Consider the following 25,824-nt stretch of genomic DNA (forward strand, 5'->3'; position numbering starts at 1 on the left):
CACCCTACTCCACCTTCTCTGCCTTTAACTTGTTTCTTTCTCTCTTTTCACATTCCACTGAAGGATCTGAGGCCCAAAACATTATGGTGTTTCTCTCTCCAAAGACACCAGCTGACCTACTGGGTGTTTACAAAATTTTCTGGTTTTATTTCATATATAGTTTCATTGCTTTTCCCACACAAAAGCCACAGGTTCATGGACAAAACAAACAGTTGGAGTAGCAAGGGAGCACCTGAAGGAAAGGAATGATGCAGGAGAGCAGTCACATCTCATCTCTTTCATCCATTGGTTTTATTGGCATTTGTAACAAATCTAGTAACAATATTTACAACACATACAAAGGCATGGACCATAATGGTAACCCAGACAATGCACAATAAAATTAGCATTTAGATTTACAGGTTTTTTGCAGCTCAAGCCTGACATAACAATGTTCTTTTTCAATCTTGTTCAATTTTCAAATCAGTTCAATCTAGTTGAGCTTGGCCCGGTTGATCCTAAAAGAGCTGACTTGCCTGCATTACTGCCACGCTTCTCATGCTGAACCCATGCAAGCGAAGTCACATGCTTTCTTTCAGCCAATGGCAGACAAAATTGTAGAGGAGTCACGGAGTCAGGACCAAGGTAAGGACATGTCCAGCACAGCACTGTGGGCCGAAGGGCCTGTACTGTGCCATAGGCACAATACGGATTGCAGGAAGTGAACTCTGGATAAAATGTCAGAACAATGAACTCAGAGCCATTTGGTCAGTCAGACGATCATATCCTGAGATATCAGGGGATGGAGTCACTTGGCACTGTCTGTATGCAGGTTGCACAGTCTTCCTGTGACTGGCTGTGTTTCCACTGGATGCTCCAGTTTTCCTCCACATCTTGAAGATATCTGGTTTTTTGGCCAGAATAAATTGTCTCCAGTGCATAGGTAAATTATAGAATTTGAGGGGAAGTTGCAGGAGTATGGGAAGAATAAAAAAAATTGGAACTCACATTGGTGTGAGTGGTGGAATCCAGGGTAGTTGATGGGAATGTGACAGAGTATTGAGGGGGTTGTTGTGTAAATGGGCACATAGTGGTTGATGTGGACTCAGTGGGCTTCCATGTTTTGAGCCTCTATGATCTCAATTGGACACTTCTGACTTTTGAACATAAAAGGTGGGCAAATAGTAAATCTAATTTAGAATTAATCTTTGTATACTGTAATTCATTCCCCTTCCTGATTACACACTGCGAGTCAACCAGTGCAATTTAAGCAGAGTCTCTGATCAGACACTTCATTACACAAGCATTTTCCCATTCTCACCACTGTAATTTCCTTCTTGTCTTTGCATCATTTGTGCTGATTGTTCGCTACCAGAATCTATAACAGAAAGTCACAAGATGAGTGAAGATTCTGGACAAAATTTATAATAAAACAACTCTTGATGGTAAGAAATAATCCTAAATAACATGCTCACGTTACGCATACACACAAAGTCTACACAGGGCCACTGTCCCACAAGAGAGGTAGGGCTTGGAGGGATTAGGCTGATGGCATGAAATTGCAGCTAGTTGAGTGGGCACCGTGGTTGCATGGACACAATGGGACAAAGGCCCTATATCCATGCTGAATTACCTTGTGATTCTAAACACTTCATGCTTATCCTGGTCCCTGTGCATTAAAACCATGTTATTTGCCTCAGTGTTCATAAGCTGTGTACATAGATCTACTGATGCCTCTGGACACATCGTCAGTGATGTTCCCCGAATCATCGGGTGTTTCGGGTCTTTCAACATCATACACCCTCCTCCAGGTGACCCAGCCGGGGCTGATCAGACCTCAGCTTGTGTCCAAATGGCTAGCTACTTATGACTCCATGGCTCCCCTCTTTTGAGCCACGATTTGTTCCTGTGGGATTTGAGAATTAAATTAGAAATATCTCCCTTGAGTGTGGTATTTCAGACACTGGAGTAGGGGATGATCTCAATGCAAAGACTGTAATGTTTCCAGTCATTCCATTTGTGGTATAGAGATGGCAGGAAAAGTAACAAAATGGAATCATGAATCATATACAATGGGATGCCACACCCACGCTGGCAATACCCCACATAGTACAGCATATAGGCATTTTGATACTGACCTGATTTAGATATAGACCCCGTGGATCCTAAACAAAGAAAGATGCACACGTTAGCTGTTGAGAAATGCCACCAACAAAACTTGTTGGCTTGTTTTGAACTTTTTAAAACATTTTCATTTAAAAGTGACCAAAGATAGCTCAACAACATCACTTCAATGTGGGATGGTTTGTGAAATGTCTTTGGTCAGTTTACGAAAAGGCATCCTTGAGGACTAATCACATCCGGAGCAGATGGTCAGAGGATAAGGGAGGCTGGGCCATTGGACGGAGGTGAGAGGGAGCACCGGACTGCCTGACAGGGGTGAGAGGGAGCACTGGGCCATCAGACGGGAGCGAGAGCAAGAGCCAGTACTGGGCCCCCAGACGGGGGCGAGAGCAAGAGCCAGTACTGGGCCCCCGGACGGGGGCAAGAGCGAGAGCCAGTACTGGGCCCCCGGATGGGGGCAAGAGCGAGAGGCAACACCGGACTGCCAGCAGGGGAAAGGAGGAGTGCTGCACAACACTATCTTGCAATAAGGTTATAAGACTGAACACAGATCTCCCGGCCACTTGTTGCTTCTTTAGGCTGGAAGGCACAATGTCTACATGTACATAGACTGTGTGTGGCTGCAATCCCAATTCAAATACAGTGTCTAAGGGAGCTTCTCCTCACCCTCTGGCTGGATTTTAGCTCCACCCTCTTTATAATTGGTCAGCTAGTGCAGGGGGACACGGGAAAGGAAGAGGATGCCTGGTTAACTTGTTCCTTGGGTTGGCCAAGTTAACTATCACTGGATCCTGCAGGTAGATAGCTGAGGGCTCCACCCAGGCTGACTGCTTGGCCATCCACCAGGGGTACATTCACACCCAGTTATCCATGCAGAAATAAGATACAATGCCCACAAGGCACCATATAGTTAGTCCAGAAACATACGAGGTATGTCCCCACAGGACATACACAGCATCCTAGATGAGCGTATGAATATTTTAATTCAGTTGATCTTCATCAATTGTTGTGTTTGGTGTTTTGTTGCAGAGATGTAGCATTGTAGTACTTGAAATACATTTCTTTTTTAAAGAAAATGAGGACGTGCTGCTAGACAAGGAAATGAGAGAGTGCTTGATGGTTACTGTGGATTTGGAGAATGAGTGGCCTGTCCCTCGTGACAGACTACTGATCATCATCTCTGCTTGACTTCCGTACAGTTCTGCAGCCTACAATTTCACTGCCGTCATCTCAGCACATAGGCCAAGAGGTGCTTCGGGTGAATCAAACCATGCACCAACTGTGAGCGACCCATTCATGAGCTTGGCATGAAAACGGAAGTACAGCACTCAGTCTTACCTCTGCATGAGGGTCTCTTGTATATCAACCAGATGCAAGCTCCCAGAGCAGTGATAACTATCAGCAGTAGGATAAGGACAATCAGCCATGCAGGTACTCCACTGCCTGGCTCTAATGAAGCAAGGAGAGAATTGTTACCAGATTGCTGTGCTCTGAGCCTTAGTCAACCTGCACTCTTCCCATTCCTTACACAAGGCTCCCCCTATTCCTTACAAACAGTAGAATAATTGCAGCATAGATGAAGGCCATTCCATATCAGCTCAAAGGAAGGACATTCTGGCCAGTCCCTTGCCGCACAGACTGTGAGGACAGGTTTGAATGAAAGTGCAAAGTAAATTTATTATCAGAGTATATATATTCCACCTGGATACACCATACACTACATTGAGATTCAATTCCCTGCAGGCATTCACAGTAATACAGTAGAATCAATAAAAAGCTACACACAAAGCCTGGCAAACAACCAACGTACAAAGAAGGCAACAGTAAAAGTAAAAAAGTAAGTAAAGAATAATGAGAACATGAGTTGTACAGTCCTTGGAAGTGAGAGCATAGGTTGTAGAAATAGTTCAGAGTTCAGGTGAATGAAGTGAACCATGCTGGTTCAATAGCCTGATGGAAATAACTGTTTCTGTTTCTGTTGGTTTGGGACCTATAGCTCCTACACCTCCTCCCCAATGGCAGCAGGGAGAAGAGAGTATGACCTGAATGGTGGAAGGGGGTGGTGGGGGGGGGGGGGGGTATGGTCCTTGATTATAGATGCTGCTTTCTTGTGGAAGCTCTCCTTGTAGATGTGCTCAATGGTGGAAAGGGCTTTGTCTACGATAGACTGTGATATATCTGGTGCTGTTGGAAACCAGCTCCATCATCAGTACCACTGTGCCTTCCCTTGCGAGCCTGGTGTCTAGCAGTTCAGGGACATCTTTGAACATGTCACAAGAAGCAACCTACCATCCTGATCTCCACATCTGCCCACATATACCAGGCCCTTGACCTTACTACCCAGTCTCAGTCCGGCTGTGGTCTTGGCACTTGAAAACTCCTGGTAGATGGTTGAGAGCTTCAAATTCCTCAGTGCAAACATCTCCAACAATCTGGCCAGGTCCAGGTACGTTACCACCACAGCCGAGAAAACACACCTGTGCCTCTGCATCTCAAAGTTTAAAAAAGTTCAAAGCAAATTTATTATTAAAGTCATATATGTCACCATATACCACCCTGAGATTCATTTTCTTACATACATTCACAGCATGTACAAAGAAACATAACTGAATCAATGAAAAACTGCAGACAAATTGGACAAAGAAAATAAAACAAAACATTAATAATAATAATAAATAACACTGGACAACAAAGATTTTGCTTCCTGAATACTTTTGGGTGTATCTTATGGATTTCAGACTGCTGATTTTGAAAATCATCATGAAATATCCCTATGACGCACCATTTTTTTGATATCGCCTATATTTGTTATTTCAATTCATAATCCAAGTCAGAATAACTAAGGCCCAGATTAAGGAATGAATTTCTGTTGGCTTACAAATCAAACAGGTCATCAATGACAGGAAATTCAAAGAACTTCAAGAATGCTGCTGAAATTTTTCTTGGGAACTACAGAGCAACAAACTATGCGCGGATGGTTAACAACATGTTTCAAGCAGATGAAACCATGAAGTGCAACATGTTACTAAAGACTCACTTCCTGCATTCCCATTTAGACTTCTTCCCAGCAAATCTTGGCACTGTCAGTGTGGAGCATATTGAAAGGTTTCAGTAGGACATTGTGGACATCGAGAAATTGTATCAGGGAACTGGAATCCATCAATGGTGGCTGATTATTGCTGGACACTTAAGCGCGAAGTCTCAGACACTGAGATCACATGAAAATCATCAACAAATTGAAATACTGCAAAGTGACAGCACTGTTATGCAATTTAACATATTACCATCAATAAAAGTTAATTTCCAGTTTCTCCAAATTCCTCTGTGATACAAGTAGTCTGAAACGGTATTTGTGTTTAGCTTCAAGCATAAACAAAAACAAAATTCTGAGGAAGCAACACTTACAAAAAAGTAAATAAGCATCTCAAGAGACTAAGGAAATTCAGCATGTCCCCATTGACCCTCACCAATTTTTAATTGATGCACCATATCCGGATACATCAGAGCTTTTTTTTGGCAACTTGGCTACCCAAGACCACAAGAAACTGCAGAGTTGTGAATAGAACCCAGCCTCAACTCCGTTGACTCTGTCCACACTTTTTGCTGCCTCAGGAAAGTAGGCAACATAAGCAAGGACCCATCCCACACCAGTCAGTTTTCTCTTCTCCCCCTCCTATCCAGGTATTTTCTGTTATCCCTCCTCCCATTGAGCAGAAGATATAAAAGCCTGAGAGCATATATAACCAGGATCCAGGATAGCTTCTATCAGATCCTTGAAGAGCAGTCCTCTTTTATGCTTGAAGACAGAATCTTGACCTCACAATCTACATCAACGTCGCCGTTGCATCATACTGGCTACCTGCACTGCACTTTCTATGTTACTCAACTCTATATTCAACATTGTTTTCCTTTTACTACCTTGATGTGCTTATGTACAGAATGATCTTTCTGAAGGGTGCACAAACTAAATGGTTTTCACTTTATTTTGGTACATGAACAAGTAATCAGAGGGCGATCTTCTTCACTCAGAGGCGAATGTGGAACGAGCTGCCAGGGGAAGTGGTAGATGGAGGTTCAGTTGTAACATTTGAAAGAAACTTAGATAGGTAGATAGGACTTGGCGGAAGAGTAAGCTGGCATAGACAAGCCGGGCTGAATGGCCTGTTTCTGCCCTGTAATGCTCTATGATTCAATATGACAGTAATAAAACTGTACAAATACTGATATCTTACACCCCACAACACCTTCTCCACCCTTTCACCCCATGATTTACTCATCCATGACTTACCCCAGGTGAAATCCACTCCTTCCGGCTGGCTGCTGTGCTGCACACGACAGACGTGTTGCCGTCTCTCCCCAGGCTCCAACAGCAAGGACACCTTTATCTGGTAGGTGTTGTTGTGGTTGGGTAAAATGCCAGAGTTTGCGTGTAGGGGAAGAGGCTGGCCATCCCTGAGCCAGGTCACATGGATGGCCTGTGGGTAAAATCCAGTGGCCAGGCAATGGAGAATGAGGCTTTCCCCATCTGAAGTCATCTTGGAGTAGACCATCACATCTGGGACAGCTGTGAGAGAAGGCAGTTAGTGTTAGAGATACACAGCATGGAGACAGGCCCTTTGGCCCAATGTACTGTACATGCTGTGTGAGTGTGGAGTGTGAGTGTGTGAGTATGTGAGTGTGGGAGTGTGAGTGTGGAGGAGGGGGAGGAGAAACAATGTTAGAGATGGAGTGTGCATGATAGGGAGCAAACAAGAGAGGGCAAGAAAGCAATCGAGTGAGAGAGGGCAAGGTGATCAAGAAAGGGAGTGATTGAGAGTGAGAGAGAGTGATAGGGAGCATTGTAAAGAGAGGGAGAGTGGTAGAGAGAGCAAGAGTTTTAGAGAGAGAAAGAAACTGCAAAAGAGAGAGAACACAAGTGATATAGAGTGTGAGCAAACAATTGAGAGGGAGAGTGAGCGAGAGAGACAGGCAGTAACAGAGCTGACAAGAGCCACTGCCTCACTGCTCCAAAGAACTGGTTTGATTCTGACCTCCAGCACTGTGTTTATGGAGTCTGCATGTTCTCACTGTGACTGTGTGGGTTTGTGGAATTCTCCTGGTTGCTCTGGTTTTCTCCTACATCCCGAAGTCATGCGTACTGGTAGGCTGGTCATCAATATTATCCTCTGTGAACTGCCTTCAGTATTTTGATGAGTGACAGAAGCAGGGTTAGGGTGAAGGACGGAGATAATTGATAGGAACATGGGGAGAATAAAATAGCTTTTCAATACTCAATGGCCAATTTATTAGGTAAAGATATGTTTCTAATAAAGTGTCCATAGGTGTGGAACCTAGTGGGGTCTTCTGCTGCTGTAGTCCATCCATTTCTAGGTTTGATGTGCTGTGCATTCAGAGATGCTGTTCTGCACGCTACCATTATAACATGCAGTTATTTGAGTTACTGACACCTTCTTGGCAGCTTTAACCAGTTGGGTCATTCTCCTCTCTTATTAACGAGGTGTTTTTGCCCACAGAACTGCGTCTCACTGGAATTTGTTTTTTTTTGTGGGTTTTTTTGCACGATTCTCGGTAAATTCTAGAGACAGACAGTTGTGCATGAATATCCCAGGAGATGAGCACCCCATCTGGCACCAACAATCACTCCATGGTCAAAGTTACTTAGATCACATTTACTTCGCATTGACATTTGGTCTGAACAACAACTGAACCTCCTGACCATGTCTATATGCTTTTAAGCATTGAGTTCCTGCCACATGATTGGCTGATTAGATGTTTGCATTAACAAGTAGGTGTACCTGTTCGAGTATACTCCAGCCAAGGTTATGAGGCCTAGTCACACAGTCAGGTTTTGACCAGTGACTTGCTAGATTATAGGCGGCACAGTCATTGCCTGAGAAAAAGCCGGCAAATATTTACTCACAGGTTCAGCAACCATCAGCACCAGTTGTTGTAATGTGGATGTTCTTACAATATATTGTGAAACGGTGCTATAACTGGACAGAAAGCATTAACCAATATGACGATATAGCAAATGCTCTGTGCCCAAATGACACTTCAACAGCAGTGCTGAAGACCTGTGTCTCCAGAACTCTTCATGTCCTTGGCCAAGTTGTTCCAGTCCAGCTAACATCACTGGTATCTACCCAACAATACAACTGTAAGACCATAAGACATATTAGCAGAATTAGTCTATTGAGTCTGCTCCACCGTTCATCGTGGCTGATTTATTACCCCCATTCTCATTACTGTCTCACTATAACCTTTGAAACCCTTACTGATCAAGAACCACCACCACTTTAAATATACCAAAGGTCTTGTCTACACATCTGTTGTTGCAATGAATTCCACAAAAGAAGTTCCACCTCATCCTTCTTCTAGTCTAAAGGTGCATCCTTGTATTCTGAGTCTGTGCCCTCTGGTCCTGGACTTCCCCACTATAGGAAACATCTTTCCACATCCTCTCTACCTGGACCTTTCAATATTAGACAGGGTTCAATGAGATTCCCCCTCATTCTTCTAAATTCCAGTGAGAACATTCCCAGAGCCGTCAAACAATACAGATCATTCCCCAGGAGCCTCCTGTTCTCTAAAGTGGGACCAAACAAAGCCAACCAGTTATTACTTCATTAATCCACTCTTGATCATCAACAAAGTGCTGTAGTTGGAAAGGAGACATCAACCGATACAGTTACAACTGGTTCTAATAAGATCTGCCAATGGTGATCACTCACCAGATCTCACTGTTGCTCAACTTGATTGTTAGACCAAGATTTAGGTCAGCAAGTAACAAGAAAAATGCAGTCCATGGAAAAAAAGCATGATAACTAATTGGATATCTCACTCATAGAGCCAGCATAGGCATGTTGGGCTGAATGGCCTGCTTCTTTGCAGTAGGAATTTATGGATAATTCCTTGCATGCTTAATAATAACTTACATCAAAGTTGTCCAATAGGAAAGCACTTGTAAAGTAATGATTGTAGATAATTCTTATTTTGTGAACTACACCACCTAATACTTTCCAAGCAGCATGTATTCAGAATCTTACTCATAGAACAGTACAGCACAGGATCAGGTCCCTTGGCCGACAATATCTGTACTGAATATATGATCCATATCCCTACATTCCCTGCGTATTCATTTCTCTCTCAGCCACACTTTTATCTGCTTCCACCACTGGCAGCCCGTTCCAGGCATCTACTACCATCATTGTAAAAAGACATTTTCCATATATTCTCCTGTGCCCTTTACCCCCCCCCCCCACCCCCCACATCTTAAATACCTCAAAGTCAAAGTTGAAGTTGAGTTTATTGTCATGTGGACAAGGACATGTAAGCACAGGTGCATTGAGCACTTACATGCAGCAGGCACATGGCATCAGATAAGCATGCCTGGGGATAAGATGGCCGTGGTAATTTTAGAATCTTCTGTCAGGTCTCCCTTCAGCGTCTGATAATCCAGAGAAAACAGCCCTAGTTTATCCAAACACCTCTTATAGCTCATGCACTCTAATCCAGACAGTGTCCTGGTGAACCTGTTCTGCACCCTCTCCAAAGCCTCCACAACTATCTTGTAATTTACTCACAGAATAGACGAACACTGATGATGTGTCATAGACCCTCCCTTGTTTCTACATTCCACAACTCTAAGCAGGTCTGACAGTGCATTCAGAATCAGGTTTTATATCACTAGCATATATGTTGTGGAATTTGTCGTTGTGGTAGCAGTACATTGCAATACATAGTAAACACAAACTATAAATTACAATAATAAATATATATAAAAAGTTAGATTAAATAAGTGGTGCAAAAAGTGAGCCAAAAAAGGGGAGAAATATAATAAGAGAGTGTACATGGGTTCATTGTCCATTCAGAAATCTGATGGCAGAGGGGAAGAATCTGTTCTTGAAACATTGAGTGTGTGTCTTCAGGCTCCTGTACTGCCTCCTCGATGGTAGCAATGAGAAGAGGGTATGTCCTGGGTGATGGGGGTCCTTTTTGATGGATACCAACTTTTGAAGAGGCATTGCCTTTTGAAGATGTCCTTGATGCTGGGGCGGCTAGTGCCCGTGATGGAGCTGGCTAAGTTTGCAACTTGCTGCAGCTTTTTCTGATCCTGTGCAATGGCTCCACCATACCAGACGATGATGCAACCAGAGGTGGAATGTGTACCACTACCAGGATGACGACAGAAAACACCCTCACAAATAAAATGTAACACTTGACCACTAGATGTTCCATGCTGGGTGAACAGGCTTGAGACAGAACTGCTATGTCTGAACAGCACAATGAAAAGTCTCAGCTATCCTGTCTTCGTGGTGAATAGTGAAACCCACAGGCAGGATGAACCATGTTTCCATGAAGCAAAGTACACAGAAGTCCCTGATGTCCCTCTGGTACTACAATGTTGCTGTGAGGTCTTCATTTTATTTTCCAGAGACCGTACATTCACCAGCAAGATAGGTGGAAGTAGGAGTCTAAGGGCTCCATATCTCAATCATACCTGCAGACCAGCACACCTTCCTATTTTAGGAAAAGGTTCTTCCCCTCTGCCATCAGATTGCTGAAAAGTCCATGAACCCATGAACATCTCACTAATTGTCTGTTTGCTCTGTTAATTCAGTTCATTTCTCATGAATAATAATTCGCTATGTGTTGCACTGCACTGCTGTAACAACAAATTACAGTGGCTACATTATTAGGTACACCTGCTCGTTAATGCAAAGATCTAATTAGCCAATCATGTGACAGTAAAAGCAGGCAGACATGGAAAAGAGGTTCAGTTGTTCAGACAAAACATAATGGGGAAGAAATGTGATCTAAGTGACTGCGACTGTGGAATTGTTGGTGCCACATGGTGTGGTTTGGGTGGAATTACTTTTAACTCTTTCCTTACACTAATTAAGTGGTCACTGAGTGTATAACAGCGATATTGAACCTGATCCCAATTCTGATCCTAAAAACAAAGTCCTGGGCATTTCCTCATGACTCATGCTTTTGGTTCCAGTACAAACTAACACCATGGAATTAGTAGGGGCAATGTGGAATGTGCAGGAGGACGTTGGCGGCAGGGAACTGATCAGATGTTGAATGGCAGATGTTTAGCCTGACCTACCTTTGCGAGACAGTGTCTGGGCTCCACACTTAAGATACTTCTTGAGCCACTCGACACAGATCTGCTCTGTGTAATGCTTTTTGTAGAGATTGTTGCTATTGTCACTGTTCCACTTGTCCCTCGTGGAGATCGCGATGGGGGAGGTGGTGACCCAGGTGGCGTGCTCAAGGTCAAAGCTGATTAGGTCTTGGCCATTGAAAGCAAACTGGCGGACCCCACTCACCGTGTGGTTATCATTCAGCTGGCAGCTTGATGTGTACTGCAGGTAGTTCAGCCCTGGAGAAGGAGAAGACATCAAAAACCTGGCCTCAGGTCACACCTACACCTCGTACAACAAAGTGGATCCTCTTTGGGCATGGATGTCCATTAACCATTGGTGCCCATTACACGCTCAGTGTCCAATACCCACTTATTGCCATTCATTACACTCCCACACAGCCATCCACTCACCATTACACTCCCACACAGCCATTACACTCACTGTTACACCATGACATTCCCATATGGCCATATACACATTATTACCCACCTATTAGATCCCCACATGGCCATCACTCACCATTACCCACACTTTTCACTCTCATACAACCATCCACTCACCATTATATTTCCATATGGAATCCACTCACAACAGTCCCACACAGCCATTACCCACCCATTACATTTGAATACAGCCATCTACTCACTTTTACCCACTCTTTAAACACCCAGATTACAATCACTCATCATTACCCACCTATAAACTCCCACAGCCACCCACTCACTTTTACATGCTCATTACAGTTCTACACGCCCATCTGCTCACCATTACACACTCATTACACATCTACATGGCTATCACTGATCACCATCCACTCATTCCCTCCAACACTGACGTCAACTCATCACTGCCCTCCCATTAGTCCTAACTTTGCAGACACTGCCATTCCTCATTCTGAGTCAAACATCATTCCTATTCATGACATTCCCAACATGGTTGACTGCTCACCATTACGTAGCCTGGAATGCATACCCATTGTGCCTGTCCACTTACCATTTCCCAACATTTTCACATCGCTGTCCTCTCTCCATTACACCACTGGGTTGCTCTCCCACTGGGATGGTCCATTCCCATTGAACACTGCAGCACAGAGAAAGGCCCTTTGGCCCACCTAGTCTATGCCAAACTATTATTCTGCATAGCCACATCAACCTGCACCGGCACTATAGCCCTCCATAACCATGCCTCCAGGTATTTATCTAAACTTCTCTAATGTTGAAATCAAACCTGCATCCACTGCACATACTGGCAGTGCATTCCACATTCGCAGCCATCCATGTCCACCAGAGTACTTAATCTTTCACCTTTAGCCTATGATATCTAGTTCCAGTCTCACCCGACCTCAGCGGTAAAACCCTGCTTATATTTACCCGATCTATAATACTCATAATTTTGTATACTCTATCAAATCTCTGCTCACACTCCTATGGTCCAGGAAATAAAGTCCTAACCTGCTCAACAGTTCCTTATAAGTCCTAAAGTCCGGACGGCATCCTTATAAACTTTCTCTGCACTCTTTCAACGTTATCAATATCTTTCTTGTAGGTACAGGAGGTGACCAGAAATGCACACAATACCCCAAATTTGGCCTCACCAACATCCTATACAACTTCAAATAACATCCCAACTCCTGTAATCAATACTTGGATTTATGAAATCTAATATACCAAAAGCTCTCTTTATGACCCTATCTATCTGTAATGTCACTTTAAAGGAGTTATGGATACGTATTAACAATCCCTCTGTACTACCACACTCCTCAGTGGCCTGCTGATCACTGTGTACCGTATGTCCTACCCTAGTTCTCCCAAAGTGCAACACCTCACATTTGTCTACGTTAAATTTATCTGTCACTTTTCAGTCTTTCCTCCCCACCCACCATGGCTGGTCCAGATCCTGCGCAAGCTTTGATAGTCTTTCTCACTGTCCATTATGCTCCCAATCTTGGGGTCATCTGTAAATTTGTTAATCCAGTTTAACACATCATCATCCAGATCATTAATAAAGATGAAAATCAATGGATGCAGCACCGAGCCTTGCGGCACACCTCTAATCACATGCCTCCAGTCAGAAAGGCAAACATCTACTACAACCCTCTGGCTTCTCTCATGAAGCCAATGTTGTATCCAGTTTACTATCTCAACTGAAGTGAATGAACCTTCTCAATCAACCTCACACATGGCTCCTATACAAACAAAGTGGGTCTGTATACATTGTGAAGCCCGTTCACTTTACAAGCATAATGATGCACATACCTGTCATGTTTCCGTTGGTTCGTTGAATTGCTATCTGGAGGTTGGCCATTGACAGCTTGTGCCGATTGATTAGCCTCTGGGTCTCCTTCTTCCAGTAGTCATCACCTAGTTCTCCGTTCATCCACGGCTGTCTTGAAATGTCCTTCATAATTCTGTTGTCAAAGTAGGTTATCTGGACATCATCCAAAAGTCCAACGTGTACAAACTCAGGAAAATCCACATCTCCGGTCATCGAGGTATAAAAATATTGCAGTGTGTGTGTCTCTGCCAAATACAACACAACCACAACTTCATAATGAGATCACATATCATGGTGACACTCCTTCCCATCTCTCTCCTTCCTCACCTTCTGCCCTGCTAGTCATCAGTGATGTGCAGACAAAGCTCAAAAATGAACATATTCAACTTAGTGTTTGAAGTAAATCACTAAAACAGATAGATGGAAGGGAAACAAGTACAGTTCTAGTTGTCACACTACAGTATACATGTGACCACACTGGAGGGGTGCAAAGAAGAATGGCGTATTCTGTTTATAAGGAAAGACTGGAGAGACTGTGTTTGTTTTCCTTGAGGCAGAGTAGGTTGAGGAGGGACCCAAAAGAGGTGGGTCAAATTATGAGAGGCATACAGTAGATAATGAGAACCTTTTCCCCATAACAAAGTAGACAATGTAGGTTTAAGGAGAGAGGAATTTGAGAGGGTATCGACGAAAATGTTTTCACCCAGAAGGTGAGGTTCAGGAAGGTATTACCCTTCAACCATCAGGCTCCTACCTCAACACTGAACAGGTTCCATAACCTATGGACTAACTGTCAAAGACTCTATATCTAATTTTCTCAGTATTATTTAATTATTATTATTATTTGGTTTTTTTCTTTTGTATTTGTACATTTTGTCTCTTTTACACATTGGTTGTTTATAATTGTATATGTGTAGTTTTCCATTAATTATTGTGTTTCTTTTACTGTGAATACCCTCAAGGAAATGAATCTCAGGATAGTATATGGAGACATAGTCATGCTTTGATAATAATTTTACTTTGAATTTTGAACTTTGATTGCAATTTGTAAAACACACTTTTAGGTGTGGATAGGTAATCTTAAAGACATAAAAGTGTCTAAGTTCAGTAGGCAACATGTTCTCATGGGTGGGTTAGAGTAGAGAGTCATCAGCTTCAAATTCCTGGCTGTCAATATCTTAGAGATGTTTCATGAGCATGGCACATAAATTAAATCATTAAAAAGGTTTTGTTGTCCATGGGAATGGTACCGGAGATTTGGAGGGAGGCGAATGTCGTCCCCTTGTTCAAAAAAGGTAGTAGGGGTAGTCCGGGTAATTATAGACCAGTGAGCCTTACGTCTGTGGTGGGAAAAGATTCTTAGAGATAAGATCTATGGGCATTTAGAGAATCATGGTCCCATCAGGGACAGTCAACATGGCTTTGTGAAGGGGAGATCGTGTCTAACAAGCCTGATAGAGTTCTTTGAGGAGGTGACCTGGCAATTAGATGAGGGCAGTGCAGTGGATGTGATCTACATGGATTTTAGTAAGGCATTTGACAAGGTTCCACATGGTAGACTTATTCAGAAAGTCTGAAGGCATGGGATCCAGGGAAGTTTGGCCAGGTTGATTCAGAATTGGCTTGCCTGCAGAAAGCAGAGGGTCGTGGTGGAGGAAGTACATTCAGATTGGAGGGTTGTGACTAGTGGTGTCCCACAAGGATCTGTTCTGGAACCTCTACTTCTCGTGACTTTTATTAGCGACCTGGATGTGGGGGTAGAAGGGTGGGTTGGCAAGTTTGCAGATGACACAAAGGTTGGAGGTGTTGTAGATAGTGAGGATTGTCAAAGATTGCAGAGAGACATTGATGGGATGCAGAAGTGGGCTGAGAAGTGGCAGATGGAGTTCAACCCAGAGAAGTGTGAGGTGGTACACTCTGGAAGGACAAACTCCAAAGCAGAGTACAAAGTAAATCGCAGGATACTTGGTAGTGTGGAGGAGCAGAGGGATCCCTGAAAGTTGCCTCACAGGTAGATAGATAGGATAGTTAAGAGAGCTTATGGGACGTTAGCTTCCATAAATCGAGGGATAGAGTTTAAGAGTCGCGATGTAATGATACTATAAAACTCTGGTTAGACCAAACTTGGAGGACTGTGTCCAGTTCTGGTCGCCTCACTTTAGGAAGGATGTGGAAGCATTGGAAAGGGTACAGGAGAGATTTACCAGGATGCTGCCTGGTTTAGAGAGTATGGATTATAATCAGAGATTAAGGGAGCTAGGGCTTTACTCTTTGGAGAGAAGGAGGATGAGAGGAGTCATGATAGAGGTGTACAAGATATTAAGAGGAATAGATAGAGTGGATAGCCAGCGCCTCTTCCCCAGGGCACCACTGCTCAGTACAAGAGGACATGGCTTTAAGGTAAGAGGAGGGAAATTCAAGGGGGATATTAGAGGAAGGTTTTTTACTCAGAGAGTGGTTGGTGCGTGGAATGCACTGCCTGAGTCAGTGGTGGAGGCAGATACACTAGCGAAGTTTAAGAGACTACTAGACAGGTATATGGAGGAATTTAAGGTGGGGGGTTATATAGGAGGCAGGGTCTGAGGGTCGGCACAACATTGTGGGCCGAAGGGCCTGTAATGTGCTGTACTATTCTATGTTCTATGTACATCAACATCTCTGCTTTCTGAGAAACTTAACATTTGCCAAAGCACCAAAAATGAAAACAGACTTCTACAGAAATACTATAAAGTATCCTGACTGGAGGCCTCATGATTGGTATGGCAATTCCAATGCAAAAGAACACAAGATATGGCAGGGAGTAGTGAACATAGCTTTGCCAAAAATAGACACAGTCCTCCCCTCCACTGACAGCATCTACAGGAGGTGCTACCCCAAGAAGATAGCATCTATCAGCAGCATCTTTTCAATCTTGGTCATGCCCTCCTCTGGGTGCTGCCATTGGGCAGGAGGTATAGAAAACTGAAGTCCCACATCATCAGGTTCAGGATCAGATACTTTGCTACAACCAAGTGGTTCTTGAACTGACCTGCACGACACCAATCTACCTCAGCAATGGTGGTAGACCACCACTAGGACTACCATGCTTTTATTGTTGATTGTGTTTTTTTTTTGAATAATGTCTCCTTTTTGCACATTTTTTTCATTTCTATCCACTGTCATATAGCTTACATATAAATGATCTGTATGGCTAAGGACTAAATGCCGGCAAATAGAACTACTATAAATGAGGACACAATGGTTAGCATGTTCGTGATGGTCAGAAGGGACTGTTACTATGCTCTGTGAATGTATGACCCTCTCATTTCAAAATTTGCCTACTTTCTTTTTTTTTAATATCCCAGATGAATCAGCTTCCTCTGGGATAGGGAATTCCAGAGATTATCCATTCTCTCTGAGAGTGTCAATTGTGTCAAAATGCTGTTGATTGATGTCAGAACTGTTTTCAATACAAGTATTCCCCAGATATTGGTTGGAAAATTGTCCATGTTCATTCCCAATACTTGCCTCTGTAACTGGACCTTGAACTTCCTGATGAAGCGGCCACACATTGCCCCTATTGGCAGCAACATCTCTGATACCATCACACCAAGCACTAGAACTCCCCAGGGCTGTACTTTCAACCTACTGTTGCTCTTAACACTAACACACAACTGCATTGCCAAATCCATTCTAACTACATCATTAGGTTCACTGACAATGCAACAGTGGTTGTCCTCATAAACAACAATGATGGGACAGCAGGGAGGAGGTAGGGTAGCTTGTCGACAGGTGTAAATACAGCAACATAAATCTCAATGTTGACAATGATGATGTTGGACTTCAAGAAGATGCAGGCTGACAACTTCATACTGCACATAAGGGCTTCTTTGCGGAGAGAGTCAGAAGCACCAAGTTTCTTGGAGTGCACATGACTGGAGTTCTCCTACCTCCCCACCATCCCTACATTGACCCCCACCACCCCCCCCCCCCCAATTTCACCACGTTCTACCGAAACACCAAGAAGAGTGTCCTAATCAGCTGCATTACCATCTGGTATAGTAACATTATAATGTCTTACATAAACATGCACATCAATCTTCACACCATGCCACTCAGGGATTGTGCTAACATTATTTTGCGACTTTATGTGCTGGATCAGATGATCCAGGGACAGCATAGTGGTTAGCACAATGTTTTACAGTACCTGCAACCCAAATTCAATCTCCACTGCTGCCTGTAAGGAATTTGTACGTTCTCCCCCTGACACCTCCAGTGGGGGCGGGGGTGTGTGTGTGTGTATAGAGTTTGCACATTCTTCCTGTAATTGCATGGACAGGAGTGTGGGAAAATGTGGGCTGACCATCAGACACATATCTAGCCTAGTATTGGATCTTGGACTAGTGTAGATGAATGCTTGATGGCCAGCCTGTTTCTGTAATGTGTCTCAATGTGAATAAAGTGGGGTATAGGGAAAGTGGAAAGCACGTTAATGCCTCTGCGTCCACCTTGGCCCTGAGAACATTTTCTTTTACTCATCTACAGGAGAGACATTATTTATTGGCCCTTCATTACTGCCCTGTTGAAGGTGACGATGAACCATCTTCTTCGATCTGCTGGAGTCCTTCTGGTGACGGTTCTACAATAATAAGCCATTGGAGTGGGGTACTGTATGCCAGGACTTACATCCAATGAACATGCAGGAGTGGCAATATATTTCCAACTCTGGATGGTGCGAGGAACCTGCAGGTAGTAGTGTTCCCATGCAAATTAAGCTTTTGACCCTCCTGGTGGTGGTCATAAGTTTTTGGTGAGGGACTGTGATGGATTTCATAGATGGTACAAACTGCAGCTACCATCCACTCATGAATAAGGAGTGAATGTTCAGGGTGGTGGATAGCAGGCTGCTTTGACATCCAGCAAAGAGAAGAGTACACGTTAGCACCCATGGCATGTGTAATCTGACTGGATTCATTGTCCTAGCAGCAGCGAGGCCCAGGGGAGACCTGATACAAAACTGGTACACAAATAATACAGATCGTAGGAAACCAAAGGGCTGAGGTATAAGGAAAAGGTAAGACTGGATTTGGGGAACACAATTTTTATCCAGAGGGTGGTTGGATTCTGGAACAAACAGCCTGAGAGGGTGGTGGACCAGAGACTCTCACAACACTGGAGCATCTGGGTGAGCACTTAAATCACTAATGCACAGAAGCTGTAGATGAAACGCTAGTAAATGGAGTTACAATGGAAAGGTATTCAATAGTCAACATGTATATGGTGAACTGAAGGCAATTTCTGTGCTATGTAATTCTGGAAGCTCTTAAGGGAGATGGTTTAGAGTCATAGAGCACTACAGCACAGAAACAGGCCATTTGGCCCATCCAGTATATGCCAGCCTGGTCTTTTGCCTAGGACCATCTAACAGCATCCTGACCATAACCACCTGTACCTCTCATCGATATACAGTACCAATCCAAACTTCTCTTTAATGTTACAATAAAAATTGCATATACCACTTCTGCCATCAGCTTGTTCCACACCCACAGCACTCTCTAAGTGAAGAAGTTCCTCCACAGATTATTGTCATAGATGATTCTTTCTTGATACAATCAGCCATTTCCCACAGCTTCATACCATGAACACTAGAGCAGCACAATGATTCAGTGCTTGATACTTGCACTGCTCTTCTTGCTGAATCATTGTGCCATTATAAAGTTGCACCATAGCAGGCATCGTATTCAGACACAAACAAGGGAAAATCTGCAGATGCTGTTGGAACTCAGCAGGCCAGGCCGCAGCTACGGAAAAGAGTGCAGTCAAAGTTTCGAGCAGAGATCCTTCAGCAGGACTGGCAAGAAAAAGCTGAGGAGTGTATTTAAAAGGTGGGGGGAGGACAGAGAGAAACACAAGGTGATGGGTGAAACCTGAAAAGGGAGGGATGAAGTTAGGAGCTGGGAAGTTAATTGGTAAAAGAGATAGAAGGCCACAGAGAAACAAAAAAGGGGAGGAGCTCCCGAGTGAGGCAATGGGTGGGCAAGGAGGTAAGGTGAGGGAGGGAAAAGGGGGTGGGGACTGGTGAAGGAGGGGGCAGGCATTACTGGAAGGTCGAGAAATCCTGTATATTGTAACCTGATGTAGATTGGGAGACCACTTCACTGAGCACCTGTGCTCTGTCCTCCACAAAAGCAAGATCTCCCAGGGGCCACCCATTTTAATTCCACTTCCCATTCCCATAATTCATGATAAGGCCACACTTAGGTTGGAAGAACAGCACCTTAAGTTCCATCTGCACGGCCTCCAACCTGATGGCATGAACATCGATTTCTCGAACTTCCATAAAAAAAGATTGAAAATGAAATACTTTCTCGAACTTCCAGTACTGCCCTGCCTTCAATATTCCCCATCCCCTTTCCCTTTTCTGCCTCTCACCTTATCTCCTTGCCCACCCATCACCTCCCTCTGGTGCTCCCCCCCCCCCCACCTTTTCTTTCTTCCGTGGCCTTCTGTCCTTTTTTATCCTACTTCCACCTCCTCCAACCCTTTATCTCTTTTACCTATCACCTTGTGTTTCTCTCTCCTCTCACCCCACCTTTTAAATCTTATCCTCAGCATTTTCACTCCAGTCCTGCTGAAGTGCCTCGGCCCAAAACATTGACTGTATTCTTTTCCGTAGATGCTGCCTGGCCTGCTGAGTTCCTCCAGCATTTTGTGTGTGATCACAGATTGCAACCACTCTGCCAAAGACCACAAGAGTCATTACACTATTAATGGCAAGACTCCTAGCAATGTTGATGTACAGAGGGAGCTTGGGATCCATGGGGGTAACACAGGTTGATATGTTGGTAAAGAAAACGTATTCATGCTTGCCTTCATTAGTGGAATTTCTGAGGTCAAGTGTCAGGAAGTTATGTTGCAGCTTTATAAAACTCTGGTTATTTGGAATATTTCATTCAGTTCTGGCTGCCCCATTACAAGAAGGATGAGAAAGCTTTGGAGCGAGTGCAGTAGAGGTTCACCAAGATGCTGACTGTATCCGCGGGCATCTGTTGTATGGAGAGTTTGGTCAAACTTGTGCTGTTTTATTCTCTGCAGTTGCAGAGGCTGTGGTGTGTCCATAACTATAAAAAAATGTCCAGGTATGACTTATGGAAGACTATTAGAAGGGCAAAAAAAACCCAACTTTCATTGAAGTTAGAGATGGAATTGGATGCACTTCAGCCTGATAGGGCTTGCAGGCCATTACTTGCTAAAAAGTGAAACCTAATATCATGTATGGCTGTGCATTCCACTCCCAGATCAGCTCAATGCCTTTATTCATGCTTTCAATGGGAGAATAAAACTACACCTGTGTGGATCCCTGCAGCATCTGATGACCCTGTCATCTCTGTCTTGGAAACCTTTCAAGAGGGTGAACTCTCACAAGGCATCAGACCCCGGTGGTGTACCTGGTAGAGCTCTGAAAACTTGTGCCAACTAGCTGGTGGGAGTATTCAAAGACATTTTCAATCTCTCATTACTGCAGGCAGAGGTTCACACCGGCTTCAAAAGGGTGACAATCACACCAGTGCTCAAGAACAGCAGGGTAAGCTGCCTCAAAAGCTATCATCCAGTGGCACTCACATCTACTGTGATAAAGTGCTTTGAGGGTTTGGTCATGGCTAGAATCAACTGCTGCCTTTGCAAGTACCTGGACCTGCTGCAATTGGTCTACAGTGATGCAATCTCACCGGCTCTCTGCTCGGACTTGACTACAGTTTAGTATTCAACACAATCATACCCTCAGTTCTAACCAACAAGTTCCAAAACCTGGGCCTCTGTACCTCCTTCTGCATCTGTATCCTTGAGTTCCTATGAGGATCAGAAGTAGCATCTCACCCATGATTGTGTGCTGAGGCACAGCTCAAACCCATCTATAAATCTGCTGACAACACAAATATTGTTGGAAGGGTTTCAGCTGGTGACAAGGAGTGAGACAGATCAGTTGATAGAGTGGAGTCACAGTAACAAACTTGCACTCAAGGTTAATAAGACCAAGGAACTAAATGTGAACTTCCGGAGGGGTAATTGAGGGAACAAACACCAGTCCTCTGTGAGGGATCAGAAGTGGAAAGGGCGAGCAGTGTCAAGTTCCTGTGTGACAACATCTTTGAGGATCTATCCTATGCCTAAAATATTGATGCAATTACAAAGGCACGACAGTGGCTATATTTCATTATTAGTTTGAGGAGAATCAGAATCAGAATCGGTTTAATATCGCTGGCATATGTCATGAAATTGGTTAACTTTGCCACAGAGTACAATACATATTTATATATATATATATATATATATATATATATAAATTACATAAGTAGTGCAAAAAGAAAAGTGGTGAGATAGTGTTCATGGATTCAATATCCATTCAGAAATTGGATGGGAAGAAGCTGTTCCTGAATCACTGAGTGTGTGCCCTCAGGCTTCTGTACAATGAGAAGAGGACATGTCCTGCGTGATGGGGGTCCTGAATGATAGCATTGGTATGTCACCAAAGACACTCACAAATTTCTACAGGTGTATCGCGGAGAACATTCTAACCTGTTGCCTCATCATCTGGTATGGTGGCTCTACTGCGCAGGATCGATAAAAGCTGCAGAAAGTTGCAAACTCAGCCTGCTCCATTGTGGTCAGTAGACTCCCCTACATCCAGAATACCTTCAAAAAGTGATGACTCAAGAAGGCTACATCCATCATTATCCCATCACATGCCTTCTCTCATGGCTGAGGTACAGCAGCCTGAAGGCACACACTGAATGTTTCCAGAACAGCTTCTCCTCTGCCATCAGATTTCTGAATGGACAATGAGTCCACAAACACTACCACAGTCATTTTTCCCTAACTTTTTCCACTACTAATTTTATATTTATACACTTATTATTGTGATTTATAGTTTTATTATTATGTATTGCTGCTGCAAAACTACAAATTTCATGACATATGCCAGTGATATTAAACTTGTTTCTGATAAAATTATGAGGGGCATAGATACAGGAAGCACCCAGTATCTTTATTGTTAAAATGTCTAATACTAGAGGGCATACATTTAAGCTGGGAGTGAGGGTAAATTCAAAGGAGATGTGCAAGGCAAGTTTATTCAGACAGTAGGGATGAATTTAGTAAAGCTCTTAATTGCCAATTTAATTACTTCACACAACATTGTAGGCCAAAGGATCTATTCCCGTAATTTTCTATGTTCTAAATTGCAGGGAGCTGAGGACACAGCACAGTCCATCACTCTGTTTAAATTTCCCCCTACCTCAGGAAAGCAGACAACATACCCCTTGCACCCAGGTCATTTTTGGTTCTCCCCACTCCTACCGGGAGAAGATTCAAAACTTGAAAACAGGAACCAGCTGCTTTAAGGACTGCTTTGGTCCAGCTGTCAGAAAGCTCTCGAATAGACCTGTAGTATAATACATTTGAACCATCGACCTTACAGCCTACATTGTTATGGCACTTGCGCCTTATTCTCTGAAAATATTATACTATAATCTGCATTATTTTATTCCTCTTCTTTTTGTTCTACTTTGATGTACTTATGTTTTGAAATTATCTACAATAACAACACACACACAACAAAGTTTCCCACCGCATCTTCGTACAGCTCCAATATCATATACAAGTTCGCTAAGGATACCACTGTTGTGGGCAGTATCAAAGCTGGTGATGAACCTGCATACAGTGGGGAGATTGAAAATTTGGCTGAGTGGTGTAATAACTGAACCTCTCACTCAATGTCAATAATTCCAAGGCACTGATTGTGGACTTCAGGAGAGGGAAACCAGAGGTCCATGAGCCAGCAATCATGGAGGATAGGAGGTGAAGACGGTCAGTAACTTTAAATTCCTGTGAATCACTATATCAGGGGACCTGTCCTGGACCCATCATTTAAATATTATTGCAAAGAAAGCACTTCCTCATGAATCTGCGGAGATTCAGCATGTCATCAAAAACCTTGGCAAACTTCTATAGATGAGTGGTGGAAAGTGTGCTGACTGGCTGCATTATGATCTGGTGTGGGAACACCAATGCCTTTCAGCTGAAGATCTACAAAAGGTGGATTCAGCATGTAAAACCCACCCAACCATTAAGCACATCTACATGAAACATTGCCATACAAAAGCTGCATCTATCAACATCATCCTCACCACCCAGGCCATGCTCTTTTCTCGCTGCTGCCATCAGGTAGAAGGTATAAGTGCCTGAGGACTCTCACCACCCAGTTCAAGAACAGTTACCACCATTACCTCAATCATCAGGCTCTTGAAAAGGTGATAACTACACCCATTCTATCTCTGGTGTTCCACAACAGACTATCTCACTTTAAAGACTCTTAAACTTGTTATTTCATGCTTGTTATTCATTGCTATCTATTTATGTTTGTACTTGCACAGTTTGTTGTTCATTGATCCCTGTTACAGTTACAGTTTTATAGATTTGCTCAGTATGCCCGCAGGAAAGTAATCTCCCGGTTGTATGTGGTGCTATGTATGTACTCTGATAATAAATTTTACTTTGAACTTTGAACATCTGACAATCATTTTTGGAGGCCTGCAGACGAGAAGGACTTAGAAGGAAGCAGAAAAATTATCAGGGGGTTGAGACATTAGATCTGGGACAGAATCAAGGATTTAAAGTGGATTCGGCTGAACAAACACCGAAGGTCAGCGTTGAACCTGGGCCGATAGCGCAGTGAAACAGCAATGTCACCATTTGCAACACCCCCACGTCCTTCAAGCCACCGCTTTTTTAAAATAATTGTGCCCTGAGGCAAATCGACTGGAGTGATCCAAACACGGAGTTCCATAAAGTTGTGGAGTTGGAGGGGGGATAGCGGGGTTGATTCCACCCTTCCGGGAAAGAGCAGAGACACGGACAATCCTCGACAACAGGGGGCATAAAGCGCACACTGTGTGCTGCATGTTTGATGGGCCATGACACAACGACAATGGAACTCAGCCTTACTGGCGGAGTGCAGATCACACCTATTCCTGTAGTTCCATAATCACTGTAATGTTGTCTGCTCCCCGTTTACGACCTCCCCGGTTCTGTAATTATGCGCCCTATTGTTAGGAAAGTTAAAGAGGAATCCTTCACTGGAGTCTTTTTTCGGGCAAGAATTAAATATCACCCTTTTCAAACCCTAATCATAGTCTAAGATTATCAACGAAGTGTTTCCTGGGACAGCAATGGAGGCAAAGATGATAAAACCGCCACTTACCTGGGCAAACCGAACGAATAGAAAGACACAGGGCGCACAGTATCAGCAACATCCCCCAAACTTAATGCTCGGGCGGGACACAGAATAAAATTGTATACAAAATAAAATGAAAACCGACAAATTTATCCACACAACCCTACTGCTTCATTTCCGGGTTCTCGGTGCAAAGCTTGTTTTAAAAAAACTAAGCGTTTCCTATACAGACAGCCAATTAGAGGCTTAAGGAGATCTGATCACCAGTTACCAGGCAGTCTTGCAGCACACAGTTTGAGAAACAGAAACTAGCAGAGAGGCGCGGCAACATATTGCTGGATTAGAGGGTACTGGCTATAAGAAATTAGAATCCAGTTTTTTTTTTGTCTGGGGCCTCGGATGTTGAGGGGCAGCCTGATAGAAGTGTATGAAATTATGCGAGGGATTATACGATAGACATAGACCTTTTGCCAAGACCTATGATTATTTTTGAACTTTATTAACGTTCAGTAATATGCTGACAACGCTTGGAAGATGGTTCAGGATTAAAGTACAACTGCCCTGGGTTATAATGAGTCTACAATTTTCCTCGATGTTCTGTACTGAACTAATTAGCTGCACCACTAATAAAGGGGCGAGGCTGTTCCGAAAGAAGGGTTTGTGATTAATTTTTTTTACTCGGTTCTCTTCCCCGCTGATATATCACAAATAAATTCAGGGAATCCCAGCTATTTTCTCAACTCATTTTTGTCCTTTAAGACACAAAATGCTGGCAGAACTCAGCAGGCCAGACAGCATATGTGGGAGGAGGTAGTGACGACGTTTCGGGCCGAAACCCTTCATCAGGAGTGAAGTAACATGGGATGGTCGCAGGGGGATAAGAAGTGGGGGAGGGATGAAGTAGAGAGCTGGGAAATGGGCTGGGGGGAAGGTGGAGAATTATGGAAAATAAAAGAGAAAGAAAGGTAGGGCTGGGGGAGATTATAGTGGGGGGGGGAAGAGAGAGAAAGAAAACCAGACTAAAATTATAGATAGGGATGGGTAAGGGGGGCAGGAGTATCAACGGAGGTCTGTGAGGTAGGC

At 43.6% G+C, this 25,824-nt stretch overlaps 1 protein-coding gene across 1 annotated transcript; it reads right to left on the minus strand.

Moving 5' to 3' along the window:
• Positions 1-272: 272 nt before the first annotated feature.
• LOC140716807 (class I histocompatibility antigen, F10 alpha chain-like) lies at positions 273-24,952 on the minus strand. Its single transcript, XM_073029721.1, has 7 exons — positions 24,769-24,952; positions 13,511-13,774; positions 11,216-11,491; positions 6,392-6,667; positions 3,442-3,552; positions 2,118-2,144; positions 273-1,357 (listed from the first exon to the last, which is right to left on the minus strand). Exons 1-7 carry the CDS (start codon positions 24,818-24,820, stop codon positions 1,275-1,277), a joined length of 1,089 nt encoding a protein of 362 aa, XP_072885822.1. The 5' UTR covers positions 24,821-24,952; the 3' UTR covers positions 273-1,274.
• Positions 24,953-25,824: the final 872 nt, after the last annotated feature.

Source organism: Hemitrygon akajei, chromosome 2 (assembly GCF_048418815.1).
Source record: "Hemitrygon akajei chromosome 2, sHemAka1.3, whole genome shotgun sequence".
NCBI lineage: Eukaryota > Metazoa > Chordata > Chondrichthyes > Myliobatiformes > Dasyatidae > Hemitrygon > Hemitrygon akajei.